This window comes from Larus michahellis, chromosome 1 (assembly GCF_964199755.1).
Source record: "Larus michahellis chromosome 1, bLarMic1.1, whole genome shotgun sequence".
Lineage (NCBI taxonomy): Eukaryota > Metazoa > Chordata > Aves > Charadriiformes > Laridae > Larus > Larus michahellis.
This window is the reverse complement of record NC_133896.1, coordinates 90,790,044-90,816,127: the sequence shown is the minus strand read 5'-3', so window position 1 is coordinate 90,816,127 and position 26,084 is coordinate 90,790,044. Positions and strand designations below refer to the sequence as shown.

The 26,084-nt window shown below is 40.2% G+C and overlaps 1 protein-coding gene across 3 annotated transcripts in view; it reads right to left on the bottom strand.

The window, feature by feature from the left end:
- Nucleotides 1-26,084, bottom strand: part of LOC141744691 (ephrin type-B receptor 5) — a 74,757-nt gene that overhangs the window by 46,203 nt on the left and 2,470 nt on the right. For all 3 annotated transcript variants that reach the window (XM_074591218.1, XM_074591209.1, XM_074591227.1), the window contains exon 2: nt 9,743-9,961. In XM_074591218.1, the coding sequence (XP_074447319.1) occupies nt 9,743-9,836 (94 nt within the window). In that variant the 5' untranslated portion in view covers nt 9,837-9,961. The remainder of the gene's footprint in view (nt 1-9,742; nt 9,962-26,084) is intronic.

Sequence of the window (26,084 nt, the reverse complement as noted above, 5' to 3'; positions counted from 1 at the left end):
TCATTTTTCTATATTGTGTCTTTGTTTAGAAAAAAAAAACACAAAAAAAACCCAACAAAAAAACCTCAAACAAACAAAAAATCGAAAACCAACATGAACATCCAGCTTATTTCCAAACAGGCTTAATTATTCCCCTTGCAAAGGTTTAACAACGTGATAGTCCCCTGTTTTACACAGGGGAGATCCTCAATAGCTTCTGTTTCCAAATTACAGATTGCTGACTTCACTATCCCCATCAGCGCTGCTGGGGATTCACTCCACATTAATCAGCAGAAAGGAAAGACTAGACTCATCCTGGGGCAGACATGATCAAGTGAGCAAGTTTATCCAGACCTCAGGCTTCATCGATATCCCCGAACCGATGTTGCCTATATTCCTACAGGAGTCAATGTATTTCTTAGACCTTCCTAAGCAGCCAATGCAGTTCCTTGCTCCAAAAGCAGTGCAAACTATCTGGGTTGGCTTGCCAGAACTGGAAAGAGCTACTGGTTACAGTTAAAGCACAACCCCACTGAAATTGCCTAACAAACCTCAGGAAGTGCTGAGCAGCTCAGTACTTGAGGATAGCTCAGCTCAGATGGCTCCTCTGAGTGGCAAAACATCTGTGAAAGCCCTATGCCTCCTTGAAGTTTAGTCTTCCCCTAGGCTGTCCTGGCAGCAGAGGGACTTGGCATTCCCCCCTTGCACATTACTGTCTCAATTGCACAGTCTGGCACAGGGGTTGCACTCCGTCATGTCAGTACTCAGCCACTGGATTCTCAAACATGGCTTTGATATGCTGGAATAATATACTATGGTAATTTTTCAACAAAGAAAGAACATTTTTTCTAGTCAGGTCTGAGTCTCCCATTCACCAAAGTATAATGCAACTATCCCGTGGACGCTCTAGGAGAAAATAAAATAGAGAAAAATTTAGTCAGGGTATGGGAAGCCAGACAAAAAGTGAGAAAGGAAAGAAGAGGAGAGAAAATAGAGAAGACTTGCTTAGCAGCCTGGGCTCTGCCATGACTAGCAGGAAGCGTATTCTCCAGAGGGCTTCTCACCAGTGAGCAAGGTAATTTTTATCAAGCACATGAATACTTCACAGGCGAACAGATAGAGGCAGCCCAAGCAGACAGAACTGCCCCTCTCACAATGAATATTTTAAGTCAGGAAGCATTAGAAAAATAAGGAAAGTAAACAAGAATGTTGTGTGCATAAATCTCATTTGTGACCCACAGTGAGAAGTCCCTCATTATTTTTCTTCTTTTTCTCCCTTTCCTACTGGCTGTAGGCCTTGAAGCAGATCCCCAGTCACACTAGCTGCATGTGCACTTGTAAATCCAACAAGCTGTTAGACTATGTTCTGAGGACAAAAGGCATGGTATGGCTCATGTTCACATGGCTGAAAACTCCAACCCCACAGAAGTGCATGGTGGCACCCAAACAATCTCTCAGGAATGGTCCTTGGTCCATCCCAACCTCTGACCTACACCTAGGCACTGTTTAGGAGAAGGTTAGCTGGCATGGGCCAAACCCATGACTGTGCTAGTAACTTAACAGTATGAATGAGCACATACCAGTGTACTGGTATAAGCCTTCACTCTGCCACTTTATTAGTACTGATGTAGCATTCTACATCCTCAGTGTGCTGGGCCAGACCAGTATTCTGCCGCTCTTCAGTGCAGATAGCAATGGTCTGTTCATCTGAATTTACCAACCTGGAATAAAAATGGCTTACACCCTTTCTATTTTGCTCAAAATCAAGGGTATTGCATTATCAGATCAGACCCAGGCCCAGGACAGTCCATGATCCTGCTAGAGACAGCACTTCTTGAGGCGACCTCAGAGTACCAACAGAACAATATTCCACTATGGATTAAAAATAAGGAATAACCAAGGTATCTGAGCAATCTGGAGACTTTTAAACACACAAAACAATAGCAATTCTTCTTTGACTTCTGCTTTAATCTTACACTTTTGAAGAATGAGATTCCAATTTCTTATTAAGACTGCTATTTTAGTACAAAGAAGAGAAAAAAAGCCGATGAGAGATTCTCCTATACTTGTCTTCCCTAAACTAAAAAAAAACCATCATCTTTTATAGCAGAGTCAAATGGATTCATTACACTCTTCTTAAAACAAAATTCAGAATTAACTAAACTCCCATTTCAGTATCTCCTCTGTTCTTGCAGGCCAGAAAGGGTGAAAAAAAACCCCCACAAATACTTATGCTAGTACCAGCCTATACTGATGCCACAAACCAGTCTCTTGGGCTGCACTATACTATAATGCCAGCATCAAGATCAATTGGGCAGAGGTTGGAAGTTGCTATTACAGATCAGACTGTTCAGAATAGGTATGTTAATGTTTTTCAGATTTTGGTTAGCCTATACTTTCAAGCAAGACACTCTAGTGCTTGTCTTACACGCAAAATTTTCCCCTGATGCAAGAGGATGACAATTCACCCAAGGACGATCAACTGCTGGACAAACTTCATGAAGGCAGAGATGGCCTAACAGCTTTCCGGATTGCAAAAATGGCCTAACAGCTTTCTGGATTGAAGAACACTTGTCCTCAGTGTCTTAACAGTGGAGTGGTGCAAGAGGGAATTATACAACCCAAGTCTAGGCAAACTACAGCCACTGAGTAGAAAGCTGATCCTAAGAAGACAGCAAAAGGATCCTTTTACCTGTGGGATGAGGAGCTGGTGCTAAGAATGACCAGATCATAGGATCGTAGAATGAAACAAGCTGGAAGGGAGGTAAAGAGGTCATCTTGATCAACACGCCTCTGCAGGCCAGGCTAAACTACAGAAGGTTGCTCAAGGCCTTGTCCAGTTGAATTCTGAATATATCTAATTGTACACACGTAATGGTAGATAAGGCAAAGGGCACTAGGGTAAAAGGTAACATTCAGAGAGTTTGCTTTGCTATGCAGCTGAATGCCCCAAGCAGCAAAGCTCCCTGGGCTTACAGACTTCTTGAAAACAACTGAAATATTACTGGGCTTATTCTGCCTTGTATGATCATGCCTTGAACATGAACATGTAGGAAGACTGTGAATGCTCTCTACGAGGGCTGGAAAGAGAAAGAATTCTCTGGGCTCGTGCAAAAATATTGTTAGGGGTTGCCCAATCCAGTAACCTCACATAAGCACGGCTGCTGCAGCTCCATGTCTGCACGTCCAGCCAATAGCAAGGCTGAGTGGATATTCCCAATAGGCACACGCACAAATACATGTAGGCACTGCACATATACAAATGGCCAGCCACAAAGATCAACACAGACAGAAACACTCACCAGTCATGCAAACAGAAATAGCACCACTAACGGCCTCATTCTGCTCCCCTTTCTGGCTGGTCAGGATGAAGGTCTGTTAGTGGGAAATATATATGCATTTATATACAATACGGATGCCTGCAATAACTGTTCTTAAACATTCAGTATCCAGTAGCTAACCTCTGTGTCCGCAGACTTACCATTTGCTGGCACCTGCGCATAGAAGCACCTGAAGCTTGTAGCCCAACTCCTGTTCCTAGTATTCAGACACCCTCACTCACTGATACATCCCTCCACACACACACACACAGGTTCGTTATGGATCCTCTACTAACTGGTTTAGGCATGTGGTCTACCCAGTAGCTGGCCCTGGATTCTTCTTCTCTTAGGTTGCTGGCACTTGGACATGTGAGCCACCAAGGCCCTCAGCCCGTTGCTGTAGTGCTGCCCCACTCCACCTAACCCCGCTTACATATACAAGCATACGCACAGCTACATGCACTATAGATCCCTCCAGTAACCGGCCTTAGACACTTAGCCTTCCCAGGAGCTGGCCTTTGATCATCCTGTCTCCAGTTGCACAGAGAAACACAATATACAGATAGGGCTCTCAAAGAACCCACAGAACTTATGGTCTCCCCACTAGTTGGTCTGGACCTCCTGATCCACTAAGGAGATAGTTCCTCCAGCTGTCTCACTCACAGAGACACAGACACACAAACAGGTGTCTCATTCATCCCCCACACTCTCTGGTCTCTCCCTGGCTTCCCAACCCACTTACTCTACTAACCAGCTAGTCTGGCTTGGTATTTGCTAGAGATCACAGACTCAGTCATATAAGCTCACTCACTCCAGTTGCTGGCATCACAGATATGCAGATCTTATGACCTATGGTAAAACGTGAGTTCCTGGCACTTGATTTTCATCATTTCCAGGCTCTCCAGTTACTGGCAGCACTGACACATGGGCCCCTATGACCTGTGGTTCAACTCCAGTTGCTGGCATTTAAATGTCCATATACACACATACACACAAAATAAAGCCCCCTCACCCAGGAAACTAGTGAAAAATTGAACTTAAGAAGAAGATAGGATAGACTGTGGTGATCAGGTGCAGATTAAGGCCTCACGGGCATACTGACCAACAGCCTGTTTACACATGACTGGGCCCTTATCTCTCTTATTTTCTCACATTTGATCCTTGCCGAAACCACCTTGATCCCCCACTTTCCCCACCTACGGTTCTCTTCCTAAACAACCCACAGTAAGTTTTGCAGAAGCCACAGATGATCTTTCCTACATCCCATAATAAGTTCCTGTGCCCCTGTTGGTAGTAACCCCCCTCAATCTGCAAGGTGTTCCCGAGAGAGCTTCCACTGACTTATCTTAACGGGTTCCATTCCCGCTCAATGGGCTGATCACATTCCTGTGATAGCCCTAGGAGAAGTTGGGTGCTTATTCTCTATTAGGTTATTCGGGTTCCCCTGCTTTTCGTTGTTCCACTTTGCTCCTCTGAGTGTGAGGAGTGGAGCCTTTTATCACGCAACCGAACAAATACATTTATATATGGGGGCTATCACTTGGAGACAGAATACAGTGAAACCTTTGGGAAGCCTTAAATACACTTGAACTTCCTCCAAAACTAAACAGCTATTGTGATGAAGTAACTAATATATCAATGGCTAGTGACACATGCAACTGTAACAAGAATTTTGTTTTTCAAGAATAAGGTGATGAAACGAGTGAAAATCCAAACAAAAATAGCCAAAACCCCCCAGTTGTTCATAACTACTCAATACAAAGATTGCTGTTAATTTTTAACAAAAAATGTCTTCTTCACAGTTCAGCTATGACTTAACATGAAAAAGCAAGCTACAGAGTTAGTGAATATGCCTCCTAATGTAAAGAGAATATATACAACCCTACCCTATATGAGACAAATTAGTTTGATTTTTTTCTTGGATAAATCTACATTGTGAAGTCATTCCTGCAATGAATGTTCCTGGATTACTTTTGTACTCATATGCAATTAATAAAAAAAGCTATTTGGAGCTAATGGGATACGTATTTAGTGAGTTCCATGAAGTATAATATATTTTAACTATTTGCTATGTCAGAGCAAAATGCTGACACTATCAGAACACTGAAGTTTTCATGCACATGGAGTAATTCTCACACCCCAATCAGGAGTTATGTACCGTCTGTGAAAGAGAGAAATGATGGCCAAATGATCTAAGATATGGAAATACACAGCTATTTGCAAGGTAGCACAGCTTTTAAGCTTTATGAACGACTGTATTTTTCTCTTTACCTCCCCTATTCTTTTGTTAAAGCTCTAGGGAAACTGCCAGGATTAGCATGTCGCACTAATTCCTCTGCTGATGTCAGGAAATGCAGACATCAGGAAATTTAAAAAAAAAAAAAAGACATTAAATGCTTAGTTTCAACTTTGAATAAGCAATCAAATTAAATTATTATCTACAGCTTTCCTAATAATATAATATAATAGGTATTCTTACGCAGCTTATGAGATTCATTCTGCAAACACCCACTATTGAGTCTAGAACTTATCCAACTGCCACTGCCATCAAACTGGCTACTTTTGATGACAGTACAGTGTGATTTTTAAAGTTTAACTATGTTTTCCTGCTTATTTTTTTTTCATAAACATTAAAAACGGAGCTTGGATCTTCCAAAGTTTCAGTGAAACATATACTGAAAGTCCCAGATGCTGTGTATTATAAGAACGCTATTCCTTTTCTTTGAAGTTTTAATTAACTTTTAATGTAAACACTGTTAGTTGCAGCATAAATAGCCTCTACTGTCCTACTGGCCTGCAAGCAGCAAGAGCTAGCCTGCAGCCTGTGAACAGTTTCAACAAAGGGCTATGGTACACACCTGGGAACAGGGATGTCCTACCATGAGGACTACAGAGTAATCTATTATGGGAGAAAACCAACCAAGTAGAGCTGCTGATACTGACCAATGGGATAACTCAGACACCCCTCCCCTTACAAACAAGCCCCACGTCCATCTCAGTCCCATTCACCTTCTGAATGTCTACAACAGAAGATACCTCTGCCCTGGGCTTTTCAAGCATGTGGCAAAGATTCTGGCATGCAGGGAAGCGTCAGTGACAGAACTGGGAAGAACATAACGGAAAATCTTTGCTAGGATTTTAATAACTCATGTGAATCGCAAGCAACTGAAATAAAAAGTTAATTTTAATTTTTTTCCCCTGAAGTAAAATAACATCCATTTAAACCTTTCTTTGTACGTAATGAAACAAAAGGCAATGGTATTTTTTAGTCTAAAGATTACCTTTGAGGAAGGTAATAGTTTTCCTCCACTTCAAAATCAAGCCAATTTGAGCAATCAATACATTACTTCCAATAACCGAAGACGACAACCAGTTAATAGAAAAGATAGGGGGAAAAATGAAATAAGAATACCCGACCTCAAAACCTTTTCCTTGCGTGTTCCCTTTTGCCAAGGAGACACTTTTAATGCAAAAAGTTTCTACCAAAGCAGAATAATTATCCTCTTTATATTGACCTTCCAGAAGATATTTAGAAAGGCTGTCCAGCCATTCTGCAGGCTGGAGAGCTTGCTGTAAAATAAATGCAGTCACTCACATGCAGAACACATCATTCCTTTGGAACATACTTAATGAGTTCTGCAAAATGAACTCCACTTGTGTTTACAGCTGTAAACGTCTATAACTCAGTCAAAGCAAAACCAATATTCCACAGAAAATGTAAGTCTGTGCCCTAGTAAGAGCTATTTCATTAGCAAGTTAACACTTGCTCTCAGCTATTTTGACTGTAGCGCATCAGGCATTCTTAAATTCTATGCTTCACTAACTTTTACAATCAGAAAGGCTGACCTACAAAAATGCTAAATGAAAAACTGTAGACAGTAATTCCATACTTATATAGATACTCACAGAAATAACATTTCAGTGTATTTTTTAATGTATTTTTGAGAAAAAGGAAAAAATCTATTTTTGCACCCAGCTCAAAAATAGTGCTCCCCAAACAAAAACCTCAAAAACTCTTGCAGAGCCATAAACATTGGGAAATGAAATCTTAATGAAAACTTTTGTGCAATCTTGTTTCCTTTCATAAAGCTAAAATAATAAGTTTACAAATGTCTTCTGTTTCCAAAACAGTTTTCCCTCATGCTTCCCATGCAGGTTTTTTTTTAGTCTAAAAATGGTGTCTGGAAAATTTTGGACAGGCATGTTCATTCCTAGTGAAATCACTGTGTCCAAATACTAGATCTGTATCAAATAAATTCAGCCTAATGATTCATTTTTATGTATTAAAAACAACAACAATAATAACAACAGAAACACCTTCAACTGCTTGCAAGAACTTCTTTACTTCTGAGTCATGAAGGGGTTTAAAGTCCCATTAGGTCCTGTAAAAGGGTACTGCCCTCCTTATTTCTGAAAAGCATTCTACATAAAAGTATTTGCTCCCTTCATAATGCATAGAAAAATGGTTTGAATGCTCTGACTACTTTTCTTCTCTCTACAGCTTCTTCTTTTTCTGAAGGATTTATTCTGAAAGCTTCTTCTTTTCTGAAGGATTTACATTAAGGTTTTATCAATATTGTTTTTCCCCTGTTAGAAAATTTCAAACAAAGCTTAGTTTGAGACAAAAAGTGATTTACATTCAGACTGCTTAAATCTAACTCAAATGCCTGAGAAACACTTGGAGAAAAATTACCTTGATTGATTTTCCCACTCAGTCAATCCTCTACAATTAGAGGCAAGATGTCTTCTAGACACCACCTAAAACTTCTAAGAAACCTTATAAAAACTAAAGACCAAACTGGATATTCCCTATATTTTTCAACTTGAATCTGAAACATGAAGTTCAAGTTTCCACTATATATAATAATGCATCAATGAAACAGCCATGGGCCTTTTTTCTTCCTTAAAACCAAAGCTTTCTATATAGGTATCATCAGGCTTTCCTTCCCCTAATGCATAATTTTTCTTTGCCCGTTCACCACAACAAAAATACTTACCTCTGAGATGCAAATTAGCTTTGGAGTGCAATCCTAGGATCATGTAGTACAGTCACAATGCAAGGTGCTGACTCCCCTGACTCTGAGTTGAGAGTTGAAATTCAGCTCATGGGCAACTGTACTATTTGATCTCCATAGGCAGAATTTTACTGTCCTATTTTAATCCAGGCAATTCAACCATGAGATCTGTGAAGCTGTATCACAGAGTGTTTTCTATATTCTTTTATCTCTACAAACTTACAGGAAGGATCACTGAATTCCAAAAATGTAAGTTCCTCAAGGCATCACTGAGTTACTTTATATTTGCAGAGAATGGACATTTTCTCTCCCTTTTTCTATCTCAGTTCCTCTACCAGTTACACTAAGGAATAACATAGTACTTCGTAAAATCATTTTTGAATCAGCACTTAACAGAGTTGCAAAGATTTAAGAATTTGTATTACAATCTTACATCAATTATTTCCTCTCTGCATTCCCCTCCTATTAAGAGAAACGATACTTTAACAAGCTTTTCTTTTCACGATTAATAGGAAAAAAAACCAATATTTTTTTCTTCCAAATCTTCACTCTCTTTTTCTTAGACCTCACACTATTCTCCTTTCCCTTACTCCAGGTCTTTCCTTCCTTGCCTCCCTTTCATTCCCTCTCTCCCTCCCCTCCTTTATCAGAGGCTTTCACATCTGCAAGAGATGAACATTCATCACAAAGCGGTGCAGTTCATTGAGCACATGTAGCTGCAAGGATGTTTCTTGGAACAAACAAAAGGATTGTTTACAATACATCTGCCCTTCTCTGACTCTCTCCTGTAGCTCTCATTTTATCTCCTGCTCTCATCACCCTTCCTCCTATAACCTGTTCTTTCTTCTCACATTTTCTGGGCCTCTCTTTTCCCCTGCCCACCTTTTCTCTATCCTGTCTTCACTGCTTTCTACCTCCTCTCCTCTGCTGGCTGAACACAAACTGCCTCTTCTTGTTAATGCAAAGCATTCTCTCCATATCTGTTATATAAGGCAAGTTGTTCAGATGGCAGAGACAAAAATACCGGATTTCAGCTCACTGGCTGCTGCCTTGTAGAACAGCATAAACATAGAGAGATTGTTTCACAAAACAAACAGTGTGCAAGAACAGGAACACAAGAATCAAATACATGCAAAGCATAAACAAGGATCTTATTCCCAGGGCAAAAAAATTATTCTTTCAGACTGTCACCTCTGAGATAGCTAGTAGAAATGTTTATTAATGGTCCTTCATAAGAAGGTTTGCCCGTCCCACTAGAAACAATATTAATATCTTTTTACACCTCATGAGATGTGATCAACCTTCAAATAGAAAGACGTGCTCAATGCTCATCTGAACTAGGATACGCATACTGGAGAACACACTTTTTTTTTTTCTCTCTAGAGAAAACTTACTTAAGATGTTGCATTATATAAAATCTGTTCTTACCTTCTAGCGAGGTGACTAGATGAAAGAAGCAGACCATCCAGAGCCAACCCATTCCTGCCACTCTTCTTGCACTGATGCCAGCATTAGAATACATGAAGATTCTCTGTAGATACCACCATCTCAAAAGAACACACACCACTCCCTTGAAATGGTCAGAAATTTCGTGGAGTGTTTTAATATCTTCCCAAATCAAAGCACAGACGCCTTCACAGAGAAATACTGGTTAAGAAAAAACAGAAGGTGGAAACGAAAATCAGGTCACAGTAATACAGAACTGCCAGTTTTTACACACCATCTCCATCATTTACTACTTCCGAGATACAGGTGAAAAAGAGTAGCACAGACCCAGTATTTACCCTATATCCACACCTCCCACCCCTCAAGACTTCAGCCCCAGTTGTTTTCAACCCTGACAGTATGCACAGATTTTGAGACTTTCATGGCATCAGTGAGAGTGGAGTTTCCAGATGAATGTTAATCTGTCCCACAATATAGACCGTATTCTTACTTAAGTCCTGACTCTGCATCTTTGGCAATGTCTCTTGGAAGGTGTCCGTTCCATTTCCCCTGCATGCTTTCCAAATTCTCTCTCTTATAATTTACACTTTGCGTTTTCAGGGCTCTGCAGGGCAGTAGCCAAGACAGGACAGTTTTTGCCGTTTCTGACAATACAAATCTTCACACCTGACAGACTTGTAACTGCATTTCAGATGCAGGCATTTGTCCCCGTAAGCATATGACTGTACAACGCTATTGAAGCTGGACACTGTTTTTCCCATTAATATGTCGCAGGTGAGGAAGCAAACATTGTGATATTTGAGGTCAAATAGGGAGCCTGTGTTAGAGCCAGGAAAAGCTCACAAGTACAAATTTGTTGTCTTAAGTGGGAGAACATACAAACAAAACCAAACAAAACTCCACCGCCACCATTAAGAACCTGACATAAAGGCTTGTCTCACAGTCAGGGAGCAGCATGTGGCCTAATCCAGCACTGCATTAGATCCATCCAGCCCAATAATTTTGCTAAGCAAGGTATTTCTGACTCCATCTGCCCAATTCTCAGCCCACAAGAGAAATATCATGGTAATATGTAGGTTACATGCAAAAAGCCAGTATGTTTTGTTTCTTTAGGTGCTCTTTGCACAGAGCATTGAAAACACTTCAATGTCTTCAGTGAGACAGTGAAGCGTAGCTAAAGGGAAAGAAAAATGTCTCAGGCAATATAGAGAAATGGCTCAATAACCTGGCTGAAATACAGGAGAGAAGAGTTGTAATTAAAAGGGGCAGCTTCACTGCAATTATCTGAAAACCTAGCGAGGGGGGATTTGAGCAAGTTCAGCACAGCAGAGAAAAAAGCAGCATGGGGAGTATGAGAAAAGGCAATGGAGTGCAATTTGATTTACCTTACTAAAGAGGGGGAGAAATTACTGGACAGGGTGGAATAGTTCTCTTACACTGGCCCTAATAAGAACCCAGAGCACCAGACACAGATAAACCAAACACACCCTAGGCATCACTAAAATGTAAGGAAACTTATGTTTCTTACGTAAGGAAACTTACATTACTTAAGGGACCTCAGGAAGAAGCAAAAACTTTGATTCATTATTTATGAGGAAAAGGAAAAAGAAAAAATCAGTGAAGTATAACTGAGGAAAAATGAAGCTTAAATGGGAGGAATGATATAATTCAGGTACTACTTATTATTTTATGAAGCGCAGAAGAAAAACACCACTGGATGAAACTGTAAAAAGGAGACTATTCCAGGCTGAATGATCAGAAAACCCTTCTTTAGAGAAAGAACTATCCAAGCACACAGCAGTGTTCTCCAGGAACAGGGCTAAAGACTACTGCCCGAGACCGGGTACACTGGAATCAAGCCAGTCAATCTTCTACATGGAGATATAAATACTCAGCCTTTGTACTGCCAGTCAATACATAACACTGTAACACCTAAAAACTTTTCTTTTAGGCCAGCCAAGTCCTGAGAGATGGGGACTTTTAAACATTCATTTTGAAGGCAAATAAATGTAGAAACAGAGGTCAAATAAACCAAAGAAAACTTTCGTTTCAGTCAACGGGATAGTATTCATTTACAGAAGGTTTGAAAACAGCCCACAATTCAGGCCTTCTCAATGTCACGTAACTTCTGAGTGGCAGAACAAGAAACAGAACCCAAATATATTCTGGCTGCTGGATCTCAGGCCAAAGTCTTGAAATTACTAGGTAACATGTAAGGAGGAAATCATTTTGCTACCATAAAACAGATAGAACTGAAAAAACTCTGCTACCAAGAAGCAGACACAAAATCATTTCTGGCTCCAAGGAAACCAATTGTTCTCCTTCCCTCCCTACCTGCACATCTCTCTTACAACATCTGTTCAGCTTACCCTGGTAGACCCTGCATCCCAGCAAAGTTGCGCTGCTCTTCATGAGGCATCATACAGCCTTTTTCTGGAGTAGACTGGAAAATTATTTTTCCCTGAAATAAACTGTGGTTAAACCAAAAAGCCGGATTTGATTTAGCAGTTAGAAAGATAAATCTATCTTTCTTTTTTTATTTTTTTTATTCTGCCTCTTGCACACCTCAATTAAAAATGCTTACTCCACAATGAAGGATAGAGGATAACATTATGAAAGCATTTAAGGGAGAGTAGGAGGGAAGCGCTAGCCTCTCTGAATTAAAGAGTACCAAGCCCCTAAATTGCTAACCACTGCCCTGCCCTTCCCCCCAGCACTTGATGTGTGCAGAATTTGACTACACCCAAAGACACTCATCTTTCATTCTTCAGTTCTCCTACTATTTCTTCCCTACACCAAACTACTTAAACAGAAACCTCAAACCATTCTAACTTTTCAACCACCCTCTTCTCTTGTTCACACAAGCACCTCTCCATGGCCTTCTCAGCTTGTTACTTCTTCCAAAACTGCTTTCAGATGGATGACATCTCCTTGATATAGAATCCACTATGCCCCATTCTCTTCCAAATCCAGCTGCAGAGTAATACACCTTACCTGCACAGGATCCTTCAACAAACTTCCTTAAATTCCCCTTCTCATCTCTCTCTCTCCCAGCTACATAGAACTTGCCACCCATGTACCAGCTGTCAGTCCTTCCATAAAGGATTCTAAACCATTTGGGGGCAATACTTCCTTGGCTAGTGGAATGATCTCCAACTCCTTGAAAGCCCTGAAAATCATAAAGCATCTGAAAAACATGACAGTTCCCGAGGATCCAAATGCCTTTTAATGATTCAACCCTATAAAACACTGAAGATCCCAAGCAGTCAGAAAAGATCATATTGCATTTGCTTTAGTACCAAGCTCCAAGAGACAGGAGATGGATGCCTCCAGGTTATCTGCTTACATTATTTACCAATCTGTGATGATTGTTTACTTTGGCATCATCACTGTGGTATCTGGATGACCAAAATCTAATTATGTTCAAGATTCCAAAAAGAGAAATGAATACAATTATCACTAGTATTTTCAAGAATCCTGGTTTCTTAGCTGAACAACCAGTGAGGGAGAAGAGTTCTTCGCAAAGCTTGTCAAGGCGAGTTTTGAACATCTACAAGGATGGAGATTCCTCAGTTTCTTTGGGCATCTGTTCCAGTGCTGAACTACTGGGTGGGGTTTTTTTTCTTCCTTATTTATAGTCAGAATCTCCCTTGCTCTCTTCTATTGCATATCTCAACAGAAGACAGTCAGCTCTTGCCCAGCACCTCAAAGCTGCTTCTACACAAGACTGCAAACACAAACCACTTAAACTGGAAAGCCTTGAATGTGAGACATAGTATGCCTGGCTTAACTGACACTGTTTGCAGCCTGTTTCTTCTCACCAGACAGAGACAGTGCTGTAATTTCTCACTTTTTCTGAATCCAGTCTTGAAGTGGGAACAGTTTAGTACAGTCTCCAGGCAAATGATGCTCAATGCTACAGGATAGACAGCAACAGTGCTCCCGTATGTACTAGGACAACTGACACTTGTACAGGTCTGTGCTTGTGAGATTTCTGTCACAAAGGGGGCTTGCTGTGTGCCCATCCTGTACCTAAACTGTGGCAAACATGAAATATTTCATGCAGCCAGTATCTCTGCAGCAGTTCCCTTATGCACATAAAGGATTCCCTCAAAGTTCAAGCACTGTCAAGGATGACACCTGAAGAGTGACAGGGCACTAAGTGTTGCTAAATGATTCAGCATTGATTCAAAATTCTCTTCCATCAGTGCATGTGTTTTTACTCAAAGGGAAGTAGATTTGCTCCTAGGTTTGTGTAGTCACTTTTTTTAGACTACTCCAGTGGCATAAGGCTTGAGTCTTGATGGAGCTGGTCATGCACGTGACAAGCCTAAGGGGGATCTCCTTAGAATGGACTACTTTTTTTCTTCTGAGTTTGCCTGGCACCCTGAGACTGATCAAGAACAGTGACAGCTAGATAAACTGTGTTAATTCTCGGCTGGCCACAGGTTCTGGTGGGCCTAAAGTTTAAAGAAAACCCTTGCTTTCTATCTGACCCTTTTGATTCCACCCATAAATCTTCAGACAGACCTTTGCTGAAGCACATTCTAGCTTATTATGCAGACAACATGTAGCCACAGATCAGAAAGCAATGCACATTGACCCTATTCCCCCCTGACAGATACCACCTGCAGAACCTGACCTCAAAGAGCAGTTAAGCATTCATCTGAACCATGCGTTTGTCTGGCTCCTGCAGGACGAATTCGGGTATGCCTTTAGCACTAAGAAACAAGCTAGGATTGTTCAGGCACTGCACAAGTCTCCTAGAAAAAAGATGAGGGCCTGACAGGTTCTTCATCTCCATGAATGGAATGTAGCTGTTTCTTTGAGTTCTGTGAAATTAGAGCAAACAAGAGGCAGCAAGAACTACTAGTCACATAGCCCACGATTCCTACAGGAGACCTAAGGTCAGCTCCAATATTCTGTTCCCTAAAAGAATATGAGCTTGATCCACTGCAGAGAGGATGCTCCATCCCGCACTACTTTGCAGAAATCCCAGCTCTAATATTGGTCCAAGTATCTTGTTCCCAGGAAGCATGGAGGCAAATAGAAACAATGGTGCTGTCAACACAATATAAAAATTGTCAGTTCTTAGTGAAGAGTTCCTGACAGTCTTCCTTATATGAAGAGCACTTGTGTTTTTCAATGTGTAGTCAAGGGAACAACAATTCTGCAAGCTTTAGTGCAAACTACATTTCAAAACACAAGAAAGAACACTGAAGCAGATCAACATCCATCTAACGACAAGTTTCTCTAGGTCTCCAGTGCCAGGAAGAGGTTTTATTTGGAGACAGCTTGCAAGCCTAATCTCTATGTAGTCCAATCCCCTACTATTCCTCCAGCATCCACAAATACAAGACTTAAGTAGGGTTGATAGAGCATATACCCCAATCTATTCCCTTTAGTATGTCTTTATGAATTTATCTAATCCCTGTTTTGAACTTGCAACAGATTTGAAAAGATATCTATCCCTGTGCAACAAAGTACTTTTATGTATTTTAAATTGTTCTACTAACAGAAGCTGAAATCATAACAATGCCAGATTTTTACTTTTTCTCTTCCTCTTAACTGTCCCAAGAACTTTTCCAAATCATCTTGTTTCCTCCCACTGGGACAATGCTTCTTCCTCTTTCATTGTTAGCTGACTCCTCTAGGCGTATTTCACAGCAGAAATCATTATATGGGTATAGCTTCCCTTTGCTACCCTCAATTCAAGAGATTTCCCTCATATTTGTCATACTTTTTCCTCACACAAAGCATCTAGATGCAAAACAAATGCACCTCAAAAATTCTTCTGGGCAGAGAAAATGCTGTACCTTTGCAGGCACAATCTTTCCTCCTCTTGCACGTTTTGCACTATGACTCATAATAGCTTAATATTATTTCTCAGTGATAAGCATTAGAAAGATAAATAAGCACAGCACCTGGGAGAGTCAATAAACTACTATTCCAACGAATTTGTGCCGCACATTGATTCATCACTTTTAGGCAAAGTACAAAAAGAAGAATTAAAACTTCTTCTCATTCATGATAAACAGGGAACCATGATAACGTTATACACCGAGCAAGAGGCCTTCCCCCCTCCTCTCTCCCCAGCTCTCTTCTACTATAATTGCTCCTTCACCACTCAGATGCCCTTGCAACTAAGGTCACGCGTCTCACTAGGATAAATCTCACAATGCTGTTGTGAAAAGCTGTCACTCAATGCCTGTGCAAAACTGAGCATAACATAATCCTGCCTACCTTCTCTCTTAGGCAGTAATTACAGTAACTGCTATTCATAGAAATCTTTTTACACCCTAAACAGGAAGTGAATGGGGGGAGGACAACACATAATTTATCGCTCAGGGTTTTAATATTATGAAGTTAATGTGTTTTTCTTCAAAAAAAAAAAAAAATCACTAGGGCACATATAGCAGCACAGAGAAATATTTAATTAAATATGTAAATCATTTGAATAATTGCTGTATATCCTTTTATCCTCTGTTACTATATGATATTATTTTGAATTACTCCAGAATACTTCAAAAATATCTAAGAGGAGAGTAGAAGCTGTAACAAAGCCTTGTGGATTTTTTATGGTCCATTCAGTTTATTAATTTAATTTTGAGAGAAAGGATCTAGGTACTAATGTATAACTAAGCTTAATGGAATTCTTCCTCAACAATGTACTTCATAAAAGATTTCCTCTAGCTGGCTTGATCATTTGTTCCTTACAGATTATCTAAACAGGGTTGTGTTGGTGTCTTTTGAGACTCTTTAAGTTTACAATGACAATCCAAAGGTTGATTTTGAATGCTTTCCAAAGAAAGGGATTTATTTCCTTGTTTACCATGGAAACACCAGGAGTCTTGAAGCTGATCTTCCATGCTCTGATTATACATTTCCTAAGGGAATCCAAGTTAAGGACTTCCATAGCCCTTAAAGGGAAGAGATGCTTATTTTCATGAATTTTTATTAAGCCCTTGAGGCTCGGATAGGGTGCCCAAATTAGAAGCATAATCACTCAAACAACATCTACAGTCAGTGGACTGAGCTGAATCATCTTCGTAGGTACCCAAGATCTGTACTAATTCAAAAAGGGAGCTATGGACTGCTAAACAGCCCCCTCCAAATGACTCCTTAGGTGCAGCCTAAAGATATCTGGGGAGGTTCTGAGCCTCTGTGCTGTCTTCTAACCCATACAGGTGGCCATGTTAGCATTTCTTTAGATAACCACAGTGTTTTCCTTTAAACGTCTCTTCTCTGCTACAGCACATACACTTGGCTCGAGATGCCTCACAGCTTTGTGACCCTGGTTTATCTTCCTAACCAAAGTTAATTCACCGCTTCCTTGTGTTTCCGCAGACTCTCTCAGTGCCTCCCCATCATGTTTCTGCTATGCCTAACAAGATGGACACTGATCTCTTGAAACTATTGCAATTTAAAAAAAAAAAAAATTTAATTAAAGATACAGATTCTTTCTTCCACCTGCTTACTAGGTATTTGAATTATATGCATATCTAGTACAACAAAGCTCCTGAATAAAATCTCTTCCCACCTCACAGGACTTGACTTAACTGACAATTTTTATAGCGATTCATGTACTTTTCAAAGAAACATGGGTAATTATACCCAAGTTTCTAACATTAACACCTGGAAGCAAAATCTCAGCTCTAGAATATTAATAACGTTATACAATGAAAAATGCGAAGAAATGCATTGTTGTATATGTTATCCATCACTGGCTGACAGAAACTCTCCTTAAAAGTAATAAGAATTGGAGTGATACCGAAATTACTCCATTTGAATTTTCATACAATAAATAAAAGACTACAGAAAGAAGAGGGTGAAAAAGGATCAGCAGCATCCCATCATATTTATATATCTTTGATGGAAAGAGAAGATAACAGCAGTACCTACTGCATATGGTTCCCCTGTGCTCTTATCAATTTTACTCTAATTTCTCAACGAACTTCTTTCAGTGCAACTGTGCACAGATCCTTGCAATGCATTTTTATCTATGTGGAAGTAAACATGATGTTTTCAAGTATGATTTACCTTTAACAAGCATACTTTTATCTGTACAAAATGAAGACATAAGGCTTCAGAGAGGAAAAAAATAGGTAATTTACACCTCCCTGTGTAAAAGGTTGTATTTCCAAAATTCTAAGCACAGAATGTTATGTTTAGGGGATTCGACTTCAGTATCCCTGAAGATGGCCATATTATTAACTTCTAGATGAGCAAATTCTGCGGCAGTAAGAATTCTTTGACAATTGACAGTTCCTTTTCCAGTACAACTGGCAACAGCTAAATTTAAGTAAATGCTTCAAATTTCACAGTAATTTTATGACAGAACAAGTTTGAAAATACAAGGAAAAAGATGCACACTATTTTGTCATTAAAAAAGGGAAGGGAAATAAAACTTTTTCAGAAATAGTATTTAAACAAAAGATGTATGACGTAAAGATTATGTCCCTAAAATCATGTTCTCATCTACTCAGCAATGCTCACCTTGCTTCTTTTTAATCTGAAGTTAAAGTTTTATTATATACCGAGTTCAGATTGCTGATGGATGGAAAATGATAAAGAGGCCATGCACAGTGTTAGCAATGGGCAGACAAGCAACGCCACAAATCAGACAAATAACCTTGACATTTGCTGACCAAGTCTGTGAGAGCATCTGCAAATCTGCATAGACAAACCAAGCACAGAGCTGCAAAAGGGCCTTAAAGGCACTGTCAGGATGCTGGAAAAGAAATCAAGGGCCTGAAGTGTTGGGTTGGGGGAAAACTGAGAGTGGCTCACAAAATAATAGATAAGCCTAAGAAGGGGGATATTTCATACTAACGCTGTTTCCCATTTTAAACTAAGGATGTAGCCTAACATGGCATGTCTAGAAATATAGGAACCAAGACCTATCCACAAACACTCAAAATATACAATGCAGGGCAAAAAACAAACTGAGAATACTTTTCTTAAACTGCTCTTTGTGGACAAAAGCTTGCAAAGCCTTTTAGTAAGGACTAAGATTTTTTTCAGCTGTGGTAAAGAATGTTCATTTTTTGTAACAATATAATTAACTGCCTTCATCTCCAACTTTGCTTTTGACTTTTTGAGGGTTTTACTGTAAGGAACACTTAGCATAAGCAGAAAATGCGTGCTATTCATATTCACAGTGTCTAAACTTATGCTGTCTCCATTAGGAGACAGTGGCAGAACTGACAGTTGGTTAAAAGATAATGTTCATCTTCTATGGGAATTCCCTGCATTTTGAAATTGCCTTTCATTCCATGAGAGAAACTGGCATTTCAAAACAGACTACAGAAAGAACTAATAATATTACAACATCTTCATTTAAGTGCTGCTCGCTCTTGTTATTAGCCTTCTTTCTGGCTTCAAGGAGGCTACTTGGGTTTTCAGAGAATGTGCTTCATGATTTAAGGGTTAATTATAACTACTTTTTTCCATTTTAATCAGTTTCACAGCCTTGGGCTGTCATAGAGCTTGGTTCTCAAATTGCTGGCAAATTGTATTTGCAGATAAAGCCTACTTACATTTTTAAAACTATTTAATTATTAGCATTATTTATCGTCAGTGTTTTTATTCCTGTTAAGAGAAGCAAGGAAAAAATGCTTCTTTGTAAAACAACAAGACAGAAAAGCACTGAAGCATAATCACTTTACTGATTTGCTAATTGCCCTGATCTTGCTGTCCAAACCTCCTCTCCCAGCCTCACTCCATGCAATTGATTACCAGCTAGCTTCCATCCAATTATACCTCCACACTTATTGCAAATATCAGTTTGCCAGTTCATAAGGTTGCCATAACAGAGGCCTGTAACATAAAATACTCCCTCAATGGAAGTGGGAATAAGAAATTATCTTCAGTCAAGCTGATTACCTTACATTTTGCTGACTACACAAACAGGCTATACAATACACAAGCTTTAGCTCCAGCATGCAAATTAGAGCGTTTGATGTGGAAATACATGCACAAAAGTAGGAAGCTATGAGGGAGAGAGAAAATGGCTCAGTGAAGACTTCTACCACACAGTTTTCATCCTTATAGCACCACTGTTTGCCTAGATGGGAATTCTGTCTGATCCACCATTAGTTTGAGCCTCATGCTCCCATTAGGCACTAAACCAGTACAAAATAATCCTGCACTGCACTGATCACACTCCACAGAACTCCACATCCACACTAACTATAGTCTGTCTATAACCACTTTTGCAGGAGGTGTCACTGCATTGTGCAGTAACAAGCAACTAGGGAGCGACATCCGCAGCAATCTCTCAAGGCACTGTAAGAACACACGCACAGGAACTATGAAACCTAGAACTTATTCTGGGAAAACTTTAAGAAACTAGATGATTTCCCCAGTTCTGCTCTCTTCAATTCCAGTCTCCAAATCCATAATCTTCATTCATTTTTACAATGAGGGTGGTGAAACACTGGAACAGGTTGCCCAGGGAGATGGTAGGTGCCCCATCCCTGGAACCATTCAAGGTCAGGTTGGTCGGGACTCTTGAGCAACCTGATCTAGTTGAAGGTGTCCCTGCTTACTGCAGGGGTTGTTGGACTAGATGACATTTAAAGGTCCCTTCCAACCCAAATTATTCTATGATTCAGTATCCTTCTCTCATAGTACATTGGTCTCATTGTTAAAATAACTGAACTGAGCAACGAGAACACACAATATAAGGGTCCTATTCAACTTCAGAAATATCTGACTTGGTCTTTAACACTGATTTTCTTTTACCTTTTGTCAATAGATATTTATTTAAAGGACAATATTAATGATTCATGCTGGTCCAAGGCTTAGACCAGGCTCTCACTTTGATTTTGGGAATCAGGTTGCCCAAAATTGGCTCTTGTCTAAGAGACAGCTGAGAGAGCAATGAGGCAGAAATGGCAGCTTGAAGAAAAGAAGTGACATCAAGGCTACAACAAAGAGAGAGATGACCTGGAAGGGAATGACTGGGTGAAACAATTAGCTGAGTTCAGTGAAGCATCATGGGGAGCCCACGTGTAATGAAAGCAGGTTAGGGAGCCCCACCAAAAATTTGAACTTGCCACTGGCAGAGCCTGCAGAGCAGCCAATTCCATTCCCGGCTCCTTCCCTCCTCCTCCATCCTACATTTCCAGTTTGTTGTTCCCACCCTCAGGAAATAGGAACATTATGTGCCACTAATACGTCAGCAGAACAGAAAAAGTCTTAAGAGGAAAAGGGAAGGCCAAGCGGGTTACAGTAGAAAGATATTTCAGGCTCATAGCATCTCTTTCTAATGCATGTTTATATTATTTTTCGTGCCAGAGGTGAAAGCAATAACATATAAATCTCAGAGCTCATCCTGCCTCCTCTGTGTCTCAAAGGCGTATTTATATCTCAGTGTGGATGGTGGGGCTCCCTGCTCTTCTACAGCCACGTCCAACCTCAAAACCAAAGGACTACACCTGAAATGGAGCAAGTACAACACACCACTTCCCTTCCTTGGATACCAATCAGTCTTGGTTGTAACTCAGCAGATCCAAGATGCATTTTCTGTTGGGAAAATAGTCCCTCCCTCAGTTGCTGGTGAGACTGTAATAATCGAAACTAAGAGAGCGGGCTGGGCATCTGGCCTACAGTTTTCAGTCAACTGGAGGATTTTTGTCTGTATATTCCTTTAGGACTTCCTAGTTATATTTTTAAATGACATAAGCAATAGGGCTTCCTATTGCTATTGCTGTTCCACAACTTCCTACACTCTACTTAGACCTTTCTGGAAGAAAATGTGTCTTAATACTGAACCTGAAATCATCTGTTCTGGGCAAGTTGAGCCAGGCTTTTTACTTTAGCCACATTTCCTAGGATCCTGTCGATAAGTCTCCTGGGTACTATAAATACTCCAGAGCAACGCTTTTTCAGTCATCATTAAGATAATTCTTTCTAATAGCATGTCAAAAATTCCCTACAGTGTCCTAATCGCTTCTGTCGCTCTTCAATGAGCTTCCAGTTCATCAGTGCCATGGCAGAGAAGTTCACACAGTCAAATACAAATAGCCCATTTGCATTAGTGTCATACATTCAGGGATTGTCCAATTTCAACACCACAGGTTTGGAGACCCCCGAGAAAATACAGTAGAAAACACTGGGCTGATCTGCTATGATCTGGGGGGGGGGGGGGGGGAAGTAGGGGGTGGGGACAGGGAAGCAAAGCCTTTTTCAAAAGAATCATCTAAAAACTAATTTTAAAATAACTTTCTGAGGTTTTAATGCACGTTCCCCCTTCCCACTCTGCTTTCTGTTCACACAGCTCTTTGCAACACTATGAGACACTGTGGGCTGGTACAGACTATCAGTCAAGAGAAGCAAGACAGGTACAACAACTCCACAAGCCTATTCTGATCCTTTCTATTAGAGTTGTCCAATAAGTGTTATTTTACCAGAGAGAGTAAAACTTCCACTAGCTTAGTTCTTTAAAATAATTGAACATTTTTATTTTTACTCTGTTTCCAAAGACAGATTTGTTTTCTTTACACCCTGCCACTGCACACACACTTTTGGGGGCAATTCATTAGACAGAATCAAAAGAATCGATTTAGTAAACATTTTTTTAAGCTATTCTCTTCAGGTAACAAGGATCTAGCCACTAATGTGATTTCCTTAGTTGCAGGAAGCTGCAGCTCTCTGACACCATCCAGAACCACTTTGAATTCAAGATAGGTAAAATTATCCATGAGAAACAAGCAATTGTCAACACAATTCTTCCAGTCAGAGTTAGAAGGACTTTTGACTGAAACAAGGAACACAAGTCATACATCATTCCCATTACGTTATTTCACCAAATGTCTTTCCAGTGCCCTGCCTGGGGCCCTGAGCAAAAAGGTGCTACAGTAAGGCTCCAAACGAAAACTAATTACTCTTCAGCATCTGACTCCACATACGTGTCCCGGCAGAACACAACACCAAGACACATGCAAACTACAGAAAATTCCCTCTGTCAAGCCTCTATCTATCTGCAAGATTTTAACAGACCGCCAATTTATACTCACATCAGCACAATTTGTTCTCAAATCATGTAGTACTGCACCTTTACCGATTTCTACCATGCTTACATACTGGAGGAAGAGAAGGCCACTAAGATCCTCTGAGCTAGTAATTAAATGAACATTCCTCAGAAGGACTATTCCATTCCTGATACCATAATGGTGGCAGTGATAACTGCTGATATGGTGGCCCCTTTATGAACAACACATGCTCCAAACGGGATTAGCAAACTCACTGAAAAGTGAAAATGCCAGTACATATTTGCATTCCCATTGCTGCTGGCACCAGCTCAAAGCCTACTGACATTAGCAAGGGAAGGGACCATCTGGGAGACAACTACAGGCAAGCATCCCAATCCAGCTGTGCTTCCAGCAGCTTCTTCCTGGCTCAAAACCAAGGAATAATTTCAAACATCTTCCTTGTGCAGAAAGCATTTCAGATTCTGCTTACTCGAATCAAATTGATCCTAGCCATGAGCGAAACTTAGCATTTGGAAATTCAAACAGTTTTATAAACAGTCCAATGTGAATTTCCAATTTGAAATTATTCAAAACCTGCACAGAAATCTCCACAACAATATCCCTCTTGTGACATCCCACCCTCTTCATAAAGAATAGTTAGGAAGATAAGAGTGTTCTGCCAAGGAATCCTGCTTCTATTTGCAGACATCCTCAAGATCTGAAACAACCTGTGGTAAGCCTGATGCTAAAGGCTTCCACATAGGCGTCTGTATTCTACACACTGCCTCTGAAGTGGTCAGCTGGGCCAACTCGATTCGTATCATGTGAGTGTCTTACAGTAAGTGGGAGAGAGATCAGGTCATTTAGGGAGCTTTGAAAGCTTTACAGTAACTTGGAGGAACGTCAGTATGCTAAACCAGAAATAAGTTATAAGGAGTCAGTAGTCCTCAGTCTCTAGCTTCTAGAGTTTAATTACATGACTTAAACACATTGGATATTTTCCAGAGACATGGCACCAAGAAAAAAACTGCACTTGGAAATTGCAGAATCAGCAGAGGAATCATTTACTTGGCAAGCTTGGGGAGGAAAAAAAAAGAAAAAGCCTGTCTGAAAATGAAGTCATGTATGTTTCAATATACAGGTCTGGGCTGGCAAGAATTTCCATCCTAAGGTGAACCAAGACCTTAAGGATACAGCCTTCATATGTAAGACTATAGTTTTCAGACTGGATAAGCTGTGTTCTCATAGTATCCAGCATCTTCTCTACTCCCAAGGTAGCACTTTTTTTCTCCTGTCTTAACTGTTGTCGTGTGCATACATGGGCATGTGCATATATGGATGCATATGGGAGGGGGTATGCGCATGTGAAACATTTGAACAAAAATTTTCTTGACAAGCAAGTCCTGAGTAGCAGAAAGCATAGGGGCCTCTGGAGGCATGGAAAATTGAAACCAGTGACTAGAAGAGCTTGACTTCCAAAGCTGCTTCTTTTATCAGAAGTGGTGTCAAGAAAGAACTTCAAGTAGCACCTCCACGACAGGAGCATCAGCCTGCTCCATGGTGACTTTTTAAGAGGCAAGACAGTGTCTTCTGTAAAAAACATTGTGCCAGTACCTCCATAAAGTACACACTTTTTTTTTTTTTTTAAACACCACATGTATTAATAGTACACTTTAAATAAAATACTATTCCTGGTAGCAGGGGAATATTTCTTGAAAGCACAACACATGCTTCTAGGAAGAAAGTACTAATGTAGTTCTTCTCTTTGTTAAGTTTAAAGCTCATTGTATGAATCAAATGCGAGAAGAGCGACAACATGAAATGGCATTTTCTTACTCAGCAGATTTGCTGCTCACATGTCAAAAGTACCGTGGCTGATATGAGTAATTACGGAGTTTTTATCCTTTTAGGGGTCTATTAACACAGACAGATGCACAGTTGGCATCACTCGAGACAGAGAGCTAGTTTGCTGCTGCACAATATCTACAGAATTATTTACAAAATCCACATAAATTATACCTGTGCACCCCCCCCGAAGTCCATGACACTGCATGGTAGCCAAAGAGAGCAAATAGGGAGAGATGAGGGATGTCCAGCCCAAGACTTAACAGGCAAAAGCTAAATGATAAGGTTGCAAAGAGTTGGAAGACTGCTGAATTTGTGGAGTCAGTAGCTGGGAAAAGTACATTAACTATATTGCTGTAAGATGATGGAAAACTTCCTAACAAAATACAAATTTTCCTTTTTTTTTTTTAAAACAGTACGATAAGATAGTAATATAACATTAAAACAGGTTTAAGAGAAAACATAAGAGAAAATAATGACAAAATTATAGGAGCCTTATAAGTTTCCTCCTAAAGCTTTAATCAACTTTTCTCTTCATAGAAATGAGTCTTAGCTTTTTGAAAAAAAAATCATTATATGTTTATGACCCAGAACAGCCAATCTGTAATATTCTTAACAAATCCTTTTTCACAATAGTGCGCTTTTTGGGTAATATCACCATCCTTTTTGGTGGCTAAACCACATTATAAAGATCTAGCTTGACCATACATACCAGTTTCTACTTCTTCCAATCTTATATTGTTTGTGTGTGCAGTAAACATATGCAACATGGCCACAAAAATGAGAAATAAAAATAAACTATGCAACCCTAAATGTGCTCTAAATTTGCACTCATCTGTAGGGACTTCGGGAGAACCTTCTGCACAGAGGCTGCTGACGAATAATGCATGGATAACAAGGAAAAACAGGTTTTAAGGGGAGCAGACCTATAGAGGGAAGCATTCCTGAAGCCAGAGGAAAAGTATGCATAAATCTCGTAACAGTGCAGGTATCCAGGGAAGAAGAGTTGACCACAGAGCACCTCTATGTTAATGTAGGCACACAAGGTAAGGGGTGAGAAACTATAGTGATCTCTTACATGACTCTCTGCTTATCGCACATGTAGTATCAAAGGGGAGAAGAAGACATCTGCACCTGGGCACAAAGAGGAATGTACGCAGTGAATTTGTATAGGCATAAAGACGACAATTCCCAATGGATTGAGGGATTGGCTCTCTTGTGAGACACATCTGCTGGCAGCCTATGGGAGCATGCTGGAGAATACGCAGCTGCCTCCTTGGAGCCACCAGCTGCCTTTCCCTCAAAACGCGTTTACACTGTGTCATTGGTCAGCCTGCAAGTCAAATACAGAAGGCGATTACAATACAATAGCAGCCCTGAGCAAGAGAAAAAGAGAGGAGAAATCTCTCCCTCAACCCCTGCCAAAACCAGCCTCTATAACCCAAGCTGTTCTTGCCACAGATACCAGCTTGGAAGTGCTGAGAACCTCAGAACAAAGACAA